This window comes from Pyrgilauda ruficollis, unplaced genomic scaffold, assembly GCF_017590135.1.
Source record: "Pyrgilauda ruficollis isolate IOZ18807 unplaced genomic scaffold, ASM1759013v1 scaffold6, whole genome shotgun sequence".
Lineage (NCBI taxonomy): Eukaryota > Metazoa > Chordata > Aves > Passeriformes > Passeridae > Pyrgilauda > Pyrgilauda ruficollis.
Window position 1 is genome coordinate 14,738,077 of NW_024527710.1, and position 17,461 is coordinate 14,755,537.

The window sequence follows — 17,461 nt, forward strand, 5'->3', positions numbered from 1 at the left end:
ACAACTTCAGGGGTTGTGTGAGGCATCGGGAAGCCACGACAGGTGAGGGGATCATACACAAGGGTGTGAGGCCATGTCCCTGCTTTGCTGGGGCACAGCCACGCTCACCTGAGGCCGGGGGGGAAGTGGTACTCGTGTGTTGCTGGAAGGAGCGGCTGATCCTTGTGCAGGGAATGCTCCTCTGAGAGCCTGGAGGGGAGCTCAAGGTGGGAATGAGTGGAGCTCCCAGCTTGGCGCCTGGCACAGGCTGGCCTGTCGTGGTCCTTGAACCAGGCAGCCCCCACCACCTGTCCTTGTGTCCTGCTGCACTTCCCAAGCTCCATGCGTGGCTCAGCTCTTCCAGTTCCTCCGGAGTGGCCTGCTGGAATCGGCCCAGCTGAGCGAGGTGGGGTGGGGAGCCCAGCAATGGGGCACAGAGGCACATCTGGGCTGGCATCAATAAGTTATAAAGGCTCGTCAGCAGACGAATGGCGTTACCTCAGCACGGACCAGGGCCAGGCATTAACTTTTCATGATCCGCAGCCAGGGAAGCAGAACATGCAAGAATGGGGTGGCAGGAGCGTGAGATGAGGAGGCAGAGGAGGCTGGCTGCCCTCAGGAGAGCTCTGCAGGACCCAGGGGAGCCTGGCTGCCCACAGGAGAGCTCTCCACCACTCCACACTCCCTTCCCCTGAACCGCTCCCACTGCAAAATCCAGCTCCACAGGCTGCACACATCATGCCAACAAGTACACACCGTGCTCAGCCTGGAGCCCCTGGTTGTTCTGATCCTCCTCCTGCATTTAATTTAATGAAAACTAATGGGGGAGACAATTATCCCTGAGGCTGGGCTCAGGAGACGTTTCGAGGAGGGAACTTGGCAGTTTCATGGCGATATTTAATAATACCAGCCTGTAACCCTTAAGAACCAACAGGAAGGACTTTTCTATGCCCCGCAATAAAAACACAACAGGCAGCAGGGCAGGAGCCTGCTGCTCTGGGCAGCTGAGCAGGGCCTGGGTAGGCAGGGATGGCCCCAGGGGTCTGGGAGGGCAGGACTTCTTCATCAGCCTCAACCCCTCAGGGGTCATGGAACCAAATGATGGACAGTGCTCACACTCTATTTTCTGCAAAGCACAGGGGGACGTGGTTGCCCGGACCAAAATCCACACTGGGGATGGCTGCACATGGACATCTGTGGGATTACCCTGGAAACAAACCTGCCCAGGCAGCAAAGCGTGCAAACACACCCTGCTCCTCTGCTGCTGGGCTGTGCGGGCACAGTGGTGATTCCCAAAGATTCCCAAACCCAGCAGCCACCCAGTGCATTGCCTCCTTGCCTTTCTCCAGGCGGATCCACAACCACAGGGTGCTCGCTGCTGGAATTCCAGCCCTGATGTGGCTGTGGGTGCCAGTGCCAGGGGGGAGCATTCCCAGGAGCAGCAGAGCTCCAGGATGGCCCCCCAAGCCCACAGCCCACGCCTGAACATTCCCACAAGGAAGGAGAGAGCTCACAGCCAGCCACGTCCTGCCCCAACTAGTCAAAGGTAGAGAACAAGTCTCACACAGCAGCTCCTGGGAGAGTTTCAGGCACCTGGCACTTGCAACCACCCATCCAAAGGCCTAAAATTTCCCAATCTTTCCCCCAGCCTCTGATGCTGCCCATTGGGGAACCAGGTTGGGTTTCTCCATCCCCAGGAGCTCCTGGAGCTGCTTGTTCCTGTGTGGGTGCACACACCCAGCCAGCACTGCAGCTCTTGCCCAAGAAGAGGGTCACAGACCCCACTGCAAGCTCAATATTTATATTTTTGAAAACAACACTCATGCATTCCCCTCCCTTTCTTACCTCCCAGCAGTGCAGGACTGGCAAAGGGAAGGAGCAGCACCCAGCTCCTGGCTCAGGGAGTCTCCATCACCACACTGGTACCCCAAATCCTCCTGCCTCTAACAAGCAAAGCCTGGGGAGCAGTGTACCAATATTCCATTTTTAGCCCCTAAAACATCCCTCTCTGCCTGCAGCCTGATGGGCTGGGTGTGGGAGGGCAAGTGTCCGGGCAGAACATCCTCAGCCCAGTGCAGGAAACACTGACCACTTTCTAGGCTAAATTTTCAAAATGCTTTTTTTTTAAAAAAAAAAAAACAATTCCAAGAAACAAACAGACATCACTAAACCTCACCCAGGTCCTGAACTGCATCCTGTATCCCTTTGGGATTTTGAATTCCCAGGATTTTGAATAGCCAGCCCCTTTAAAATGCCACCTCTGCTCGGCATCACCTCTGCTCCTGCACCCCAAATCTGGGGTTTGGCCCTTGATGAAGGTTGGAAAAAAATCCCCAACTCCCACCCTGGGTCTGGCAGCAAACACCAGGAACAAACTGCAGAGCACCGAAATCAAATGTTTATGTTGATATTTATTACAGCAGGGGGAGGGGGGAGGAGGGGGAACCGTTTCATTCAAAAACCATCCCATACCAATGAAGACAATAATTTAGCTATTCATTTTAAAATACATTAAAACCGGTCCTTTCATTTTCCTCACATCAGAACAAAAAAAAAGGAAAAAAAAAAAAGGAAAAAAGCCCCCCACACCTGAACAAGATGTAAAGTGGAAAAGGTAAAAATTTGACCCCTTGGGGAGCCCCTGGGTATGCAATGCAACAAATCTGCATTAATTGGAAAATATTAACCTGACTGTAACTATGAGACTGACACCCTCAGACCCCCCCATCCCACCCGCCCCTCCCTCCCTCCTGACTTTCTACAGGTAAAGCAGAATGAAAATGCCTAGGAAAAAGAAGGCAAACATTAAAAAAAAATATTATTCGTATTACACACTAAAAAAAAAAAGTTGTTTTGTCATCTCATGTCTTGCAGTCAGAATAATAAAAACAAGCCAAATGTCCCCCAAAAACATTTCAATGAAGGGGTGCGGAAAAAAGACATCCCTTTAATAAAACATTATCAACAAATATCGTACACAAACTACAATGTATAATAATTATTTTTTTTTTTCCCCTCTCGGTAATTTTCGAACCAGACTACAAGGTAAGAAAAAACACTGAAACAAGATACAATGCTTTCAATAATCCGCACAAAGGTCAAATCCAAGGGAGAGAATATTTTACAGAATATGATATACATGGAGCAGAAATGGGAGCTGGAGAAAAACCAAGACCAAACTACAGGGTAGTGTCATGTACAGAGATCCCAACCCGCCGCCTTGGCTCGTCCCTTCCTCTCCCACCAGAAGGAAGGGCCTTCGATGCTTGCCATTAATTTTTATTTTCTTATTACAGAGCGAGCCTACAGAATAGCAAGGTTACATTTTAACAACAAGAATTCCTTAAAAAATATCTCCATCCAGTTCCAAATCATAGATAAGTGAAATCCTGACAAGAGCACATCTCTAAAGAAAAGAAACCCCCCTGCAAATACCCCCAAAGCAAATAAAACCCCCAGAAAAATCCCAAAGTTAGCTGGAGATCACAGTTTCAAAGTCCCAGGTCAGATTAACCCTTTTTTTTTTTTTTTTTTTTTGGGTGGATTTAAAAAAAAAATTATTTAAAAAAATCTATTTTTGCAGTGAACCAGCTGAAGGATTCTGGGGAAGGGAGGGACAAGAGATTTCTTCTTGTACTCAGAGGAGGGGGAAAGACTAACACAGTGCATGCCACAGTCACAGAGAGCAAGATCACGATTCATTGGAGGATGTGATCCTGGAAGGGGTCACCTGCGTTAACAAGTTTATAACGAGGTGGTGGAGTCTCTTCCCCAAAGCAGATCTTGTTAACTGGAGGAGGAAGCGTTGTGCTGCAAACGAACAAAAAAAAAAACAACCAAAAAACAAACCCCAAAAAATACACGGGAAAAAAACCCCAAAACCAAAAAAAAAAAAACCAGGAAAAAAAAAAAAGAAAAACAGGCCTTCTGAACGAAAACCACCATTGTAAACTGTCCAGTTTATTTAAAAAAATGACTACAACAGAGACAACATGATTTCATATCTAGACTAGCTTCCTGGTGTCGCACGGCACAAACATACAACAGGTTCGGTTTCTGTCTTTATTTAAAAGAACAAAGCAAAGAGATCGGAGTTGGGTGCTAGAGGCTTCCGTTTGTTTCCAAAAAGAAGTGTCATGTACATATATAAACCCTTCTGCACAAAGAAGGGTCTTGTCATGTCTTGAAATATTTTAAGTTTTGTCCTTCATGTTTTATGGAATAAAAAGTTCAGCCTTTTTATTGCATGAAACTAAACCTGGGGTTTTGGCCCCCGCCACGCGTGTCCCTGCCCATACACCTAGCTTCTTCTTCTTCTTCTTCTTGCATAATTCGTTGAGATCCTCCGAACGGCAGCTGACTCTCTTGATCCTGGAGAGGAGGAGGGGGAGGGAAATCACACACTCATCGTCATGCTGGGGGAATACTGCAAGAGAGACAGAGCCACGGTGAGAAACCAGGCGGGTCCGAGCCCCGGACATCGAAGAGAGGGATGCAAAAGGAGGCTGATGACAACTACACTGCAACCTAATTGGATCTAATAAACCAGGAAGAGAGGATATGCTGGAGACTCCCATTTAACAGGGCCTCATCTGCGCTGCAACTCGCTTTTCCGGGAAGAAAATCAGCAGAACAGTATGGGGCGAGATGCAATTTGAAACAAATAATTAACATGCACATGTGTAGATGCTGCTAATAGAGGGAGAGCAGGAGGGATGTCTGCAGCCACCCACGGAGCCTCCAACTGGCCAGGCCAGCGCAGGCACCACTCCTCTCCACCTGTGCACCCCATCCCACCACAGACCCCAAGCTCCCACCCACTGCCTTCTTTCCTCCTGCCCGCTTTCCTGTCCTGCAGCAGCACAACCCAAGTCCAAAAGGCACCCCCTGTGCCAAGCCCACCATCCCTGTGCTGGGACACCTTGGGGACCGTCCCCCCATCCCCAGGCAGGCACTCACTCACTCACATTGTCATTTTGGAAGGAATGGAGAAAGTTGCCTCCCAGCTCCCCGTCGTCTCTTGGAGTGCCCGGGGGATTGCTAATGCCACTTATGTTGTTTGGAGAATTCTGTGGGAGACGGGAGGGGAGGTGGTGAGCAGGTCCCCACAGCCCCCCGAAATGCCACAGGGACAGGACGATGCTGTGGGACGGGGCACAGCCCTGCCCAGCCCAGTCACATTCCCCGTGTCCCCATCCATCAGGGTCACAGCAGCCCAGTGCTGAGGGGAGAGCCCACACATCCACCCTGCAACCAACCCCACTTACTTTTGGAAGTCCATCTATGTCTCCTGACCCTGCAGAGAGGGGAGAGAAAGGAGAAGAGCCTTACTGGGCCTGCAGCCATGGATGGCCCTGTGGCTCCCACAGCCCCAGTGACTTCCACCCAAAGGCTCTGCTTTGAGCACTGCTGCCACCTGGGAGCTGACCCCAGGATGGGAACAGGCACTGGGATGCTCTGCCAGTGTCCCCAGGGAATGGAGGACCATCAAGGCTCACCTAATGATCCGTTCATGTGGTGGGGCTCCATCCCGCCCATGCCGCCCATGGGGCCGTCAGAGCCGGGGCCCATCGGGAACTGCGGAAGAAAAAGGTGACAAAACCAAAATCAGCCACAAAACAACCCCAAGCAGCTGCCACGGTGGCTCCTGAGGACTGTCCCTGCCCCAGCCATCCCTCTGGAGCAGGGCAAGGAGGGAGGTATTGCAGAATCACTGAATTGTTGAGGCTGAAAAAGTCCTTTGAGATCAACAAGTCCAACAGTCAACTCACCATCCTCACTAAACCACCCCCTGAAGTGCCAGAGCCACACATTCCTTGGACACTTCCAGGGATGGTGACTCCACCACTGCCCTGGGCAGCACATTCCAATGCTTGGAAACCCCTTCGATGACAAAAAAGTTTCTGAATATCCAATCTGAACATTCCCTGGCACAACCTGGGGCTGTATCACCCCCAAGGCTGTGGGGCTCATGGTCCTCTGGGTTCATCTATAAAATTTGGCTGGATGGCAACCCAGAGCTGCAGCACAGCATTCCAACGAGCATTCCACAGGATTTAAGGTTGCCCATATCCCACAAAACCCAGCACCTTGGCCGGAGCAGCAGGACTGCTGCTCTCTTAATAAGCATAAAAAATTAACAAAGTCGCCCAAGAGTTAATCGCTTTTTGATGGTTTGTTTTATTTCTGTTTTGTAACAAATGGCTGAAATCAATTAAACTGCTTTACTCTCAACTGATGAAGTTAATTATGATTTGTTATGGTATCTGATATGTAAATTATTAGAAAGCAGACTTACATTCGATCGACTGCCTGCAGGCGGTACTGGATTAATCATTGTGTAGATGTTGTCACTTGAATTTGTTGAATCTGTGGAACAGTGAAGCCCAGTAAGTTGGGTGATTAATTCATTTCTTAATTAAAACAAACTCATGCCACTTGAACTCATTCTTTTGTATTTTATCACCCAAAATTCCCTCTAACTACCACCATTTTCTGGTTAATTTGTATTTAATGAAGATCCACAAAGTTTTTAATCACAGAATTTCAACTGTGAAAAAAAATTCAACTCCTCGCTGGGAAGGGTGGGGAGGTAATTCCTCACCTTCCTGAGCCCCACAGCATCCAAATCCACAGGGGGATGGAGGAACATCCCCAAATGCAATCCCGAAGTCAAGAAGCCCATGCTACTCACTTCCCAGAAAGCCAAAAGCCACAAAAATTGGTCATTACCAACAGGGCAGGGATGGCCCTGGAGAGAGAGGGGTCTCAGAGGGCTCGTACCTGCAGGACTGGGCATGATGGGTGTCCCTGGAGGGCCACCGCCGCCGGGCGGACCCTGCGGAAACAACGCCGGTGTCAGACGTGCAAACACGAGCACTGCCCACCTCTCCATGTTCTCAAACACCTCCCAAACCCCCAACCCCAGCCCAGTGCCACCTCCCATGGCACTGACTCGCCCCAAACCACAGGAACTCCTGACAAAAGCACAGACAGCAGGGCAGGACTCACCACGTATGTACCAGGCGATGAAGAAGAGTATGGGATCTGCAGGGACAAGAGAGACAGGCTCAGCCATGGGCTGGATCCCAGCAGGGCACAGCTAAAACCCCCTGTTGCCCCTTCAGCCTGGCCAGGATGGGAGTCCCAGCAGCCTAAGGAAGAGGCTGGGGAACCCCCTCTCATTAGCAGGGCTCAGCTCTTGGGGAATGATCCCATTTGCAGGACCCTTCCCAACCAAGCCAAGGTACTCACTGAGTTAGCACTGCTGGGGTTCGGCCACGGTCTGCCAGCACCCGGCCCCCTGGGGACAAAATTAAACAGGGGGAAAAAATAAATGTTGTGTTTTTCTGCAGATGAGCCAGTGGTGAAACCTCCCAGTGTGGGGATTGCCTTACATGTTAATTCCAGGCATGCCAGGACCTAGGGAGTTGGGTGGAGGTCTCATGCCGCTGCCGTAGTTCTGCAACGATAACCAAGGGTCAGTCTAGCGTAACGGGCAGGGACACCAGAGAGGCAAGAGAAAGGGGGGAAAAGAGCCAATAAACAAACAAAAAACAAGTGGGTCTGTGTGCAAAAATGAGCTTAAAAAAAAAAAATTAATGGCAACAAACATAAGAGGCAATTGTGTTTATAAAAAAAACCCCAGGCAGCTGAATATGGATGGGAGCCAGACTGAGCCCCAAAGTTCCCCCTCCCTGCTCTCTGTGGAGGTAAAACATCCCCTTCCCAGCTCCACAATTCTGTTCACAGCCCCCAGCGCCAGCAACAGCCTTCTGGATTTTTCCCTTTGTGCAGGAGAAAACAGGGGCAGCAGGAGGAGAAAAGGCACCACTTGGAAGGTTCCTGCTGTAGTGTAAGGATGAGGAAAGGCTGCATGAGTGCTCCCCCCGAGATGGAGCACTCCTTGCTCCCTGGATGACTGCTGGAGCAGGGAACACCAAGCCAGGCTTGTTTTTCTGCTGCTCCCCAGCTCTGTGCTCCATCCCCCGGAGCGGATCTGCAGCCGCGGGGAGCGGGCGAGGGCAGGCAGCCCCCTGGGCCCCCTCTCCTGCCTTCTTCCTCCCTGGCTTAGCCTCCAGCTGGGACTGGGAGCCTCAGATCTGCATCCCTCATCTCCTAAAACCAGCTCTAGTACAAAGCCAAGCCCAAGGCAGTGGAGGAAGAGGAATCCCCCGAATGCTGCGCTCCATTTGGTCTGTGCTTTGCTCCGCGTGCCCCCCAGGCGACGTGCAGCCCGATTTAGGTCGCCTCGACACTCTTCCCCTCCCACCTCCCTCTCTTCTGTAATGCATCTTTTTGGACTGTCTGCCATTTAAAGAAAAAAACTGCTACAGCAGGAGGAGGGATGGCTGGCCACTTCCTACACCACAGCCCCTTGGAGTGCTCCAAAATGGATTTTAAGTACAACACTTTAGTGTTGCCAATTTTTACCTGGATTTACGGATGCACCAGTGCATGGTGCACTGCTGAGGGCATCACCAAAGTTTGTTTTGAAGAGGCAGAAAAGGGTTTTCCCCAAACAAATTACCATCAAGTCCTTAATTGATAGAAATTTCAGCCATTTACACTGAATAGCAGCATCAAGCCCCTTGTTAAAAAAAAAAAAAAAAAGAAAAAAAAAAAAAAAAAAAAAAAAAGGCTCAGCGTTTTTAATTGGAGCTGAAAGGCTGGAAAATGAAGCCAGCTGAAAGATGCTCAGGGAGGGTGAGGAGGGAACACAGCTGTGCTGAGCGACCTGGGCAAGGCACCACCAAAACCCAGAGAGCTACAAACCCTCTTCAGCTACAAACCCTCTTCATATTGGTGCTGGCAAACCCTATCCTGGCTGCTGCAGAGCTACAAATGGGACTCTTAAAGGGAAAAAGGCAGCGGCAATCAGCTGAAAGGGATGATTCATCACTGCTGTGCAATAAGGAGCTGCTGTCAGGACTCCAGGATGTCCTGGCTGGATGTTCTGAAGCCCTCTGGAATCGTTTGAGAAGTATTCAGGAAGGTCCCAACGCAAAGCTTAAAGGAAAACAAGCCCAGGGCACACAAGGTGTGAGGGGCTGCAGGGTCTGGGTGGGTATTTTTGGTGGCTGCCTGCGCAGGCGCCGATTCCTGGATGGCTGCAGGGAGGCAGCGCCTGCGGGTGCCAGATTGGGAAGCCCAGCGCTCCTCCAGGGAAAGGCTGCCTCTTAAAAAACCTCTCCCTAATGTACATACACAGGGAACGGCGGAGTCAAAAATAAAGCTCTGAACATTTCACAACTCCTGCCGGCTCCCAGAGCCGCCGCCATCCCACGCGGCGCTCAGCGCGCGCTCGCCGCTTCCAAGTTTCGCGGCGAGCTCTGGAAGTGGGAAGCAGCCTCCCCCCGGCAAGCCGCCGCCGCTCGCCTTGGCGCAGGCCACGCTTGCAAATGCCTTTGTTTTTTTTTCTTCTTTTTGGGTGTAATCCTCCAGGAAAGGAGGATTTCAAGCACAGCAGCAGCGCTATGGGAGGGTTTGCCTGTGAAACGATTCCCGCGCAGGTTTTTTGTCCCCTGCCCTAGGATGGATCCGGGTGTCCGTGGACGTGGCTGAGCAGCCCCGAGCATCATCCTCAGGTTGGTGCTAAAGACATGACACAACTCCCTCTTTGCACAACATTCACTTATCTCAACAGTCTCCAGGGGAAAAACAAAACACAACTCCAGCGCACCCGCTCATCTCCTGACAGACTCTGATCCTCGCGCTACAAACTCCACGTAGGCGACGATGCAGAGAGGATAAACCTCCAACCAAAATATGGTAATCTGGTTTTGAAGTCTCGTACAAGGAACAAACAGGAGTGAGTCAACAACAAGCCACTCCATAAAGTGAATCAACGAAATGACAGCATATATTAACCCAGATCTGCTTAATTTCAAGTTTACTCCCCTTTCCTGAAATAGAGAGCTCAGGCAGGCAGCAGGAAGGGCAGGTGGAGGGGAACCTCGCAGGGGAAAGCCTTATTCCCTTTGCTAAAGGGATCTTTGCCATTTCTTTTTATTTATTAATTTCAAATTGCAAACCTCCCTCCCCTTTCCTGCAGTTAGGGCTGTAACTGTTTCCCAGGCAGGCAGTGTAATGCACTCAGAGGCTGCTCCGGCGCGCAGCTAAGTGCCATCCCCTCTGACAGAAGGGCAGGAGGGAGGCTCTAATACCCTTAATGAGCTCTGAAGACCTCACTCCTGTTAAAAGGAGGGATTTCCAGATGCAAGACTAATGTAAAACACATTAACACTAATGGGGGGGACAGGGCGTGGGGGGGAACTCCCGAGCCCCAGGAGGTTGTTCCCATGGTCTGTAGGATGCGCTCTGGCACCGGGCTTACCTGCGGACCGGGACCCATGGGGCCCATCCCTCGCGGAGGATTCATCCTCTGCATGGGGCCGCCCATGTTGGGGTGCCCTGTTGGGAGGAAAGCAGGGGTGTTACAGGGCACCACAGCCACTCTGGCTCCCCGATTAACAGCTAATTAAGAACGTCAGCGCCTGACCCTCCTCTGCTGGGCTTACCTTGCTGTCGCGTGGGATCCATGGAATTGGGCAGCAATGGCTGTGTACCGGGAACAGCACCCGGGGGCTGTGAAAGCAAGGGAGCAAGATGAAAAAAACAAATCCTGCATCCCCCTGCATCCCACACCCCACTGCTACAGCCTCCAGGCCTTTGCCTCCCTCATCCTTCTGCAAACTCTCTCTAAACCCCAAACAAGGCGTTTCCCCCTCCCCTCATGCCAAATGCCGCTGTATTTTAGGAAAGCAGGGGAAAACCCGGGCTGAGCGGGGCTGTCAAATCCAGCAGGGAAAGGTGACACACAGCACCAGGGCCAAACCAGGCAGTGATTCACTGGCTGTGGCAGGGAGATGCTCCATGTGCAGCAGAGCAAGGCCCCCTCCCCAAACTCACATTCCATTCAGGCAATGCTGCTATTTAAGCTTCAAAGGTTACTCCGAACAGATAAAGGGGAAGAAAAATGCAGATACTGTCTGCCTGAGGGAAGCAAACTGTAAACAGCTTTGCTATGCTGGATGCTAACACTGAGGATCCCCGTGTTGGAGCACAGCACAGGTCCTGGGTGCACATGGCTGTGCCGAGGCAGAATCAGCCCAATCCCAAGTTTTTTGCAGGCTGGAAGCTGGCAGCAGGAGGAAGATAAACCAGGGGGGTTGCAGAGGTGGGTATTTACACTTCTGCTGCCTGACCTTCCTGCCTGCCTATTTATTCCTCTTGTCCCTCAGGATGTGACCATAACCTCGCTGAGCTCTGCCTAGGTACAAACATGTGTTTTTTATGTAGTGTTTGGGGGAAAAAAAAGAAATCCTTCCAATTAACTTTACCCACTCCTGGACGCTTGATCCTGCTGTGGGAACAGCCTCCTCAAACCAGTCCCCCCTGCCTCTCCTGCCTGCCCAGCTCACTGTGCTCACCTGCAGCAGAGCTTGGGATGAGCCAAGAACCACTGCAGGATGGGGTCCTGTTAAAACCGACCCATGAGGAGGTGCAGTGAATTAATACCTCGTTAGATCATCCATCAGTGCCCTGGGTGGAGGGCTCTTCCAGCCATGGAGGTCCTCCATTAGCCCCTTCTGGGTTTTCCTCAGCTACATCTCAGCATCAGTTAGCAAAGACTCAAGTCTCAAATCCAGCAAGCACAAACCCAGAGCAAGCTGGTCCATCCTGCTTCCTGACTATCCTGCTCTTTCTACTAATTAGACCTACAGAAGAATCATGCTGATAGCCAAAAAAAACAAGCTCCCAAGATAATTTTTGAACAGACACCACTGCTTCTCAAAGGAATTACAGGTTTGCTTTAATTTCCCTTTAGTGACGAATTTGGTCATTACCCTATGGATCTGCATGGCATCATTGGCAAGGAGATGAATTCCTTAATCAAAGGCCACGCATGTGCCCAGGCAGGGCGTGGGGTGGAAGCCTCTGCAAGGCCAGAAACAAACTGCCCTTGTATAAGCTGGGATAAGAGGATAAACCCAACCCAAAAAATTCAGCAGTGACCCACCCCGCTTGACCCCGCCGCTGATCTAAACACTCGGTCAACCCAGCAGCAGGATTATCTCCATCACTTTAATTTTCTGCGATTGCAGGGAAAATCCAGGCGGGCAGCGAGCACGCAGCATGGCACGGCCCTGCTGGGAACACCAGTGCTGGAAAGCAGCACATTCCCCACTGCTGTTTCCACCCTGGATAGGCCCAAACCCCACAATAAAATTAAACCATCATCGTTCAGTGACACCTGATTACCAGCACTAGGAAAAAACAAGGGTGACTAAGGAGGTGATGCTTGCCACCCAAACCCAAGGAGCATCTGCAGGACACTTGGCCCTCATCCCCCTTCCCAAATAACAGCTATCCCTAGGAAGTGCAGAATCCCGGGAGCGCAGTACCTGGTTGCCCATCCTGATGGGGGGCCGGGGACCTCCGGCGTAGCGTGGCGACATGAACGGCTGCGGGGACACAAAAGGGGGTCAGGGCTGAGCCTGGGGAGGCAGCACACTCCCCACGCACGCTGGTTAGCCTGTACACACTGCTTTTGGTATTTTTGGCATGTTTTTTTTTTTTTTTTCTTTTTTTTTTTCTGGAGACATCCTTTTAAAAAAAGTGACGTTTCAAAAGGGAAAAAAAAAAAAAAGGTGTCTGGAGTCTGTTTTTTAGACATTTTCTCTGTAGGTTTATTGTTTGAGAGCGTGTTTGACATTGGCAGTACTAGGTGAGGCTGTTAAAATTAGTGCATGGGAAATCCTGAGTGTTAGATAATGTTCAAGTTTAAATATATAGAGATATATTAAAAAAAAAGTGGCAAATAAGCACATACAGACACGCACACACAAAAAACCCCAGTGCTAAGTACTGAAAAAAAAAAAAAAAAAAGAAGAAAGGCTTAATGTTACCTCTTTTTACAACTGCTGCTACTAACAGAAGCTTAAAAATCCACATCAAGTTAAATTTCTCAGGCTACCTTGGGAAGGTAAAACACTCTGATACCCACAACTGACTTCTCAGTCCATTGACAACTGCATATCCAAAAAACACCAAAAAAAAAAAAAAAAAAAGAAAAAAAAAAAGGAAAAAACCAACATTTTTCTTCGGAGCTGGGGTGCCCGGGGGGATGCTCCCCGGGGAGCGGGTACCCGCTGCCCAGCATGCTTACAGAGGGGGAAAAAAGAAGTAAATCGAGCGCACGTCCCGGTTCACAGCCCTACCCATCACTAGTGTCTTTACCTGACTGTGGGGTCCCATCATGCTGTTAGGATTGTGGGGTGGAGGCTGTGCGTGTGGCGAGGGCTGTGACCCAGGCGGTCCCTGTGAGGTCAGACAGTAGAAGGAGGTTATAGATTAGCACATGAAAGCGCAGAAAGAGCTAAAAAAAGGATTCACGGGTGGACCTGTTCAGTCAGGGAGTCAGTTCTCCCGGTTTTAAATAAATTTATTTTTCTTTTTTTTTTTTTTTTAATTGAGTTTCTATTCATTTGCAGCAGAACAATGAGTAATGATATATGTGAAAAAAATATATTCAAAATCAGAACATCTGTCAAAATACAGTGGCCACATTGAGAGTAAATGGTCCAGTGGTTCAACCAAGTCTGCAATGATAAACACACAGGGAAACACTTTTCAGGGGCGTGCAATGAGGGGAAAAAAATATGCAGGAGAGGACCAGAGAGGCTGGGGGGAAATAGAAAAACTACCCCCAAACAAAAAAAAAAAAAAAAAAAAATCAAAAACCCAAAAACCAAAACCAACCAAAAATTAGAAAAAAAAAATCTAAAAAAATTTTTAAAAAATAATAATCTTTTTTTTTTTCCTCTCTCATCCCAAAGGCTGGAAACACCTCTGGGTTTGTGTTTTGACCGTGGTTACTGGAGGTGCTGTGGAGGATGAGGAGCACGTCCCAGCTCACGCCTGGGCAGCGTTTGGCCGGCACAGCCGGGGCTGCACCACCACGCTGAAGGGATGCAACATCCTTCCTCGAGGTGCATTCCCTAAGGATGCGAGCAAAATGGCTTGCGAGCAAAGAAAGGATGTCTAGGGGAAAAAAGGAGAGATTAGTTGGTGCAGGTTTAAGACTGCAATGCAGCAGTCGCTGACATTTTGGGCTTGAACGCCCACTTTTAAATTTTTTTTCTTTTTTTTTTTTTTTAAATTTCCCTTAAAAACACGAAATGAAAATTTGCTTGGAAAAACCGCGAGCTCGGTGCAAGAAATAAGAAATATACCGGTGCGTGTTAACGTGAGGAAAAGGGGAAAAAAAGAAAAAAAAAAAAAAAAAGAAAAAAGGTATTTTTTTGAGTCAAAGGAGGTGTAATTGGTAGAGAAAGCACAGGAGCTCTGTCAGTAGGTGATGGGAAGCGACGGCAGGCTCCAGCACCGGCGCCGGAGCAGATGTTCTCTACCTGCCTCGTTACTAATTTCAACAAGTGTTCGCCTTCTAGCTGCTGCCAGCAATGGCATGGTTTGTTACCATGAGCAATTTTCTTAATTAACAGACATTAATTAGCCATTTAGCAATTTTGCAAGCATTTGTTTAGCAGCTTTCCTAAACATGAATACCACTGTGATAATGGTACTGATTAGAGGGTCCCCTAATTAACAGTACAGGGAAGGAAAATTGAAATCACATAAATTAAAAAGGGAGGGGAAGTTAATGAAGGCAGGACATATTTGCACCTGCAAATCTTTTGTACAGCGGAAACTTGAGTGCAATGTAAATAAAGTAAGAGGGTGGGTTTTTTCTTCTTCTTCTTTTTTTTTTTTTTTTTTAAATTTTTTTTTTTATTTGAATGGTTCAGTGGTGAGATGGAGCCAAGCAGATTTAAACCAACAGCCTCCTGCCAGCTTCTCTGCTCCAGCCGCAGAAATCCCACCACTTACACCACCATTTATTTTCCAGGTGCCAAAGGGAACCAGCCCCTGCCCTTAGTTCCTGGCCAACCTCATCTGGATGAGGTCACAGCACCTCAAGACAACCCTCCCCACTGCCTTCTCCATCCATGTCCCACCAGAGGGGAGAAGACAAACCTCTGAGGTCCAACTGCAGCATCAACCTCCTTTAGCAGAAGTCCTCTCCAGGCATGGAAGTTGACTTATTTTTCCTTCTGAGTTGCTAACTGTCTGTGAATGCAAAGTGCAGCAGGGGCAGCAGACACCTCCCACCATCCCCCAGTAAGGTCTGGCCACCCCCAAAGCCCTTCCTACACATCTCAGCTGCAGGATTTGGGGTAGGGAAGATCAGAAGAGGTGAATGAGTGATGAAACCAAACGGAAGGTAAAAACCAGGGCTGGCAGAGGCCAAACCTCAAGCCCCATCAATGCAAGAGCCAGTGTCCTCCACAATGCCTGCCTTGTGCTGCAGGAGGGGTCACTGCTGTCCAGGTACTGATGTCCTTCCCCTTGTATCCTGCAGCAGGTGAGGGTGTGGGGTGAACAGGTACCAAACACACAGGGGACACAGCCACCTGAAGGCACCCTAGCTGGGCCTGAAGGTGATGCTTGGGGTCTGCAATTCGAGCTGGAGAGCAAACACTGTTTGACTACTGGAGAAAAAGCATCTATGAGACACAGCAGCATTTCCACCGGAGAAAAATCCCCTGTGGCAGCTGGACCCAGAGAGCATCCGTTGTTTGTGCTGCTGAGTGCATCCTCTGGAGCGAGCTCCTGCCCCGACACCAAGGCTGCTCCCGGGATGCTCCAGGCTCGGCGCCGCAGCATCCCTGCCCTCGCATTATCCCATGTGGTACCGCTCCCAGAGGACACTTCTGGATAAGGTGATGCCTGGCTTGTGCAAATGTTTTGGCAGGCAGGGAAGAGCTGAAAGCAGCATTTTTTATTTTTCCTTCTTTTCTTGCTTTTTCTGTGCAGAGCATCCCAAATGTTCGCTCCAAGCCAGGGCTGCCCTGCTCTGTCAGAAACGCAGTCCCTCTGGATACTGTTATCTCCATAAATACTTGCAGATGTTTCAGGGCTGGGACCCGTGTTGGGCCGGGAACGCCTGCTGGAGTGGTTGGATTTTTGCACGGGATTGCCTCGCTGCAGAGGGAGCAGCAGATGATCCCCATGGATCGAGGCAGTTGAGACAAGTGTTTTGCAGAGACGACATGTGGGCTCCAACCAACAGAACATCCCTTTTTTCTTAAAAAACCGTGTGTTTAGCAGTTATTAACTACTCCTGTTAAAGGAGGAGGTTGAACACATGCTGTCCTGCTTCCTCCACGTCCCTCCATCCAGCCCTGGAGTCGCATCCCTGCGGCACAGCTCCTTCTGACACGCCATGCTGGGTGAGCAGGACCTGCTCTGCAGTTGCTTCGCTCTCATCTCCACACCAGCACTCTCCCCAGCCACAGAAACCCCATCATCTCTTGAGTTTCTCCTTTTTCCCCCCAAACTGGACACTCTTTGTGAGGGGTTATTCTTCATTTTCCTGTAGCTGCCTCAAAAAACCCCAAAAAAGAACCCAAACAGCTAAAATGGTCTTAGAGGAAACTGTTTCCAACAGCTGTCAGCGCCCCAGCCTCCACTCTGCTTCATTTCTTTCTCCCCTCTGCACTCCAGGGACTTTAAAAGGCCAACCTGGCCCGCCGGACAGCCAAAGTTTGCTGCCACAGCTGCTTCCTACAGGGAGTTTCCAGGAGATCAGGTTATTTCCACTCTGTCTTTCATGAGCTCGACTCCTCAAACTTCTTGTAAAATATTAAAGATGGAAAATGGCACGAGCGATCATAGCTCTGTGTGTGTCAATTTATGTTTCCAGCGTAATTCACCACAAATGGATCATGTTTTATGGGCTACATACTTTCAGCTAATGGGGGAGTTTTGCTATTTAAAAACATTTTCAAGCACCTCTGGGGGTGGCAGAACAAGGCAGGATGGTAGGAGAAGGCAAAGCATCACTGCCACGAGACACTGATGGTTTCGAGTTAGCAATAGGGAGGCACCTTGTGTTTAAAATACCTGCCCCTGCCTGCCAGTTTTGACGTTAGAAAATACTAAAATAAATTAGATGGATATTAATTAAAGCCATGCCTGGGTTTATTGGAGAGGAGATTTATTTCTACTGAAGGAGAGAGATGTTTTGCAAGTTGACAAGGAAAAAGAAGAGCTATCTCTGAAGGAGCCTTTAGGAGAGATGCTCCAGGTGCCTTCAAAGAGAAAGACCCTGGTTGAGTTCCAGCATGTGCTGCTGGGTGAGGACCTTCCCGAGACGGGGCAGGAGAGGTTAGACAAGGCAAGGCAAGGCAAAGCAAGGCAAGGCAAAGCAAGGCGAGGTTAGGCAAGGCAAGGCAAGGCAGCAAGGCGAGGCGAGGCGAGGCGAGGCGGGCCGAGCTCCCCCCGCAGACAGCCAAAGGCAGTCGTGGGCAGGAGCTCTGCCTCGCCTGCAGCTGGGGCTCCCAACTGCAGAAGCCTGGTTTTAAGGAATATGTTTAACACAAGCTCTTCAGGAAACAAACCCGTGTCAGCCAGAGCC

The 17,461-nt window shown here is 49.8% G+C and overlaps 1 protein-coding gene across 3 annotated transcripts in view; it reads right to left on the minus strand.

Annotated features, from left to right (window-relative positions):
* Positions 1 to 2,906: 2,906 nt before the first annotated feature.
* Positions 2,907 to 17,461, minus strand: part of SSBP3 (single stranded DNA binding protein 3) — a 54,032-nt gene continuing 39,477 nt past the window's right edge. The window contains exons 3-15 of one of the 3 annotated variants that reach the window (XM_041483047.1): positions 13,222 to 13,302; positions 12,387 to 12,446; positions 10,500 to 10,566; positions 10,316 to 10,392; positions 7,377 to 7,441; positions 7,234 to 7,282; positions 6,991 to 7,026; positions 6,763 to 6,817; positions 6,278 to 6,348; positions 5,478 to 5,556; positions 5,247 to 5,275; positions 4,947 to 5,048; positions 2,907 to 4,405 (exon numbers count right to left, since the gene is read on the minus strand). In XM_041483047.1, coding sequence (XP_041338981.1) covers positions 4,376 to 4,405; positions 4,947 to 5,048; positions 5,247 to 5,275; positions 5,478 to 5,556; positions 6,278 to 6,348; positions 6,763 to 6,817; positions 6,991 to 7,026; positions 7,234 to 7,282; positions 7,377 to 7,441; positions 10,316 to 10,392; positions 10,500 to 10,566; positions 12,387 to 12,446; positions 13,222 to 13,302 — 801 coding nt within the window. In that variant the 3' untranslated portion in view covers positions 2,907 to 4,375. The remainder of the gene's footprint in view (positions 4,406 to 4,946; positions 5,049 to 5,246; positions 5,276 to 5,477; positions 5,557 to 6,277; positions 6,349 to 6,762; positions 6,818 to 6,990; positions 7,027 to 7,233; positions 7,283 to 7,376; positions 7,442 to 10,315; positions 10,393 to 10,499; positions 10,567 to 12,386; positions 12,447 to 13,221; positions 13,303 to 17,461) is intronic. The other 2 variants (XM_041483048.1, XM_041483049.1) reach the window with 2 other exon arrangements.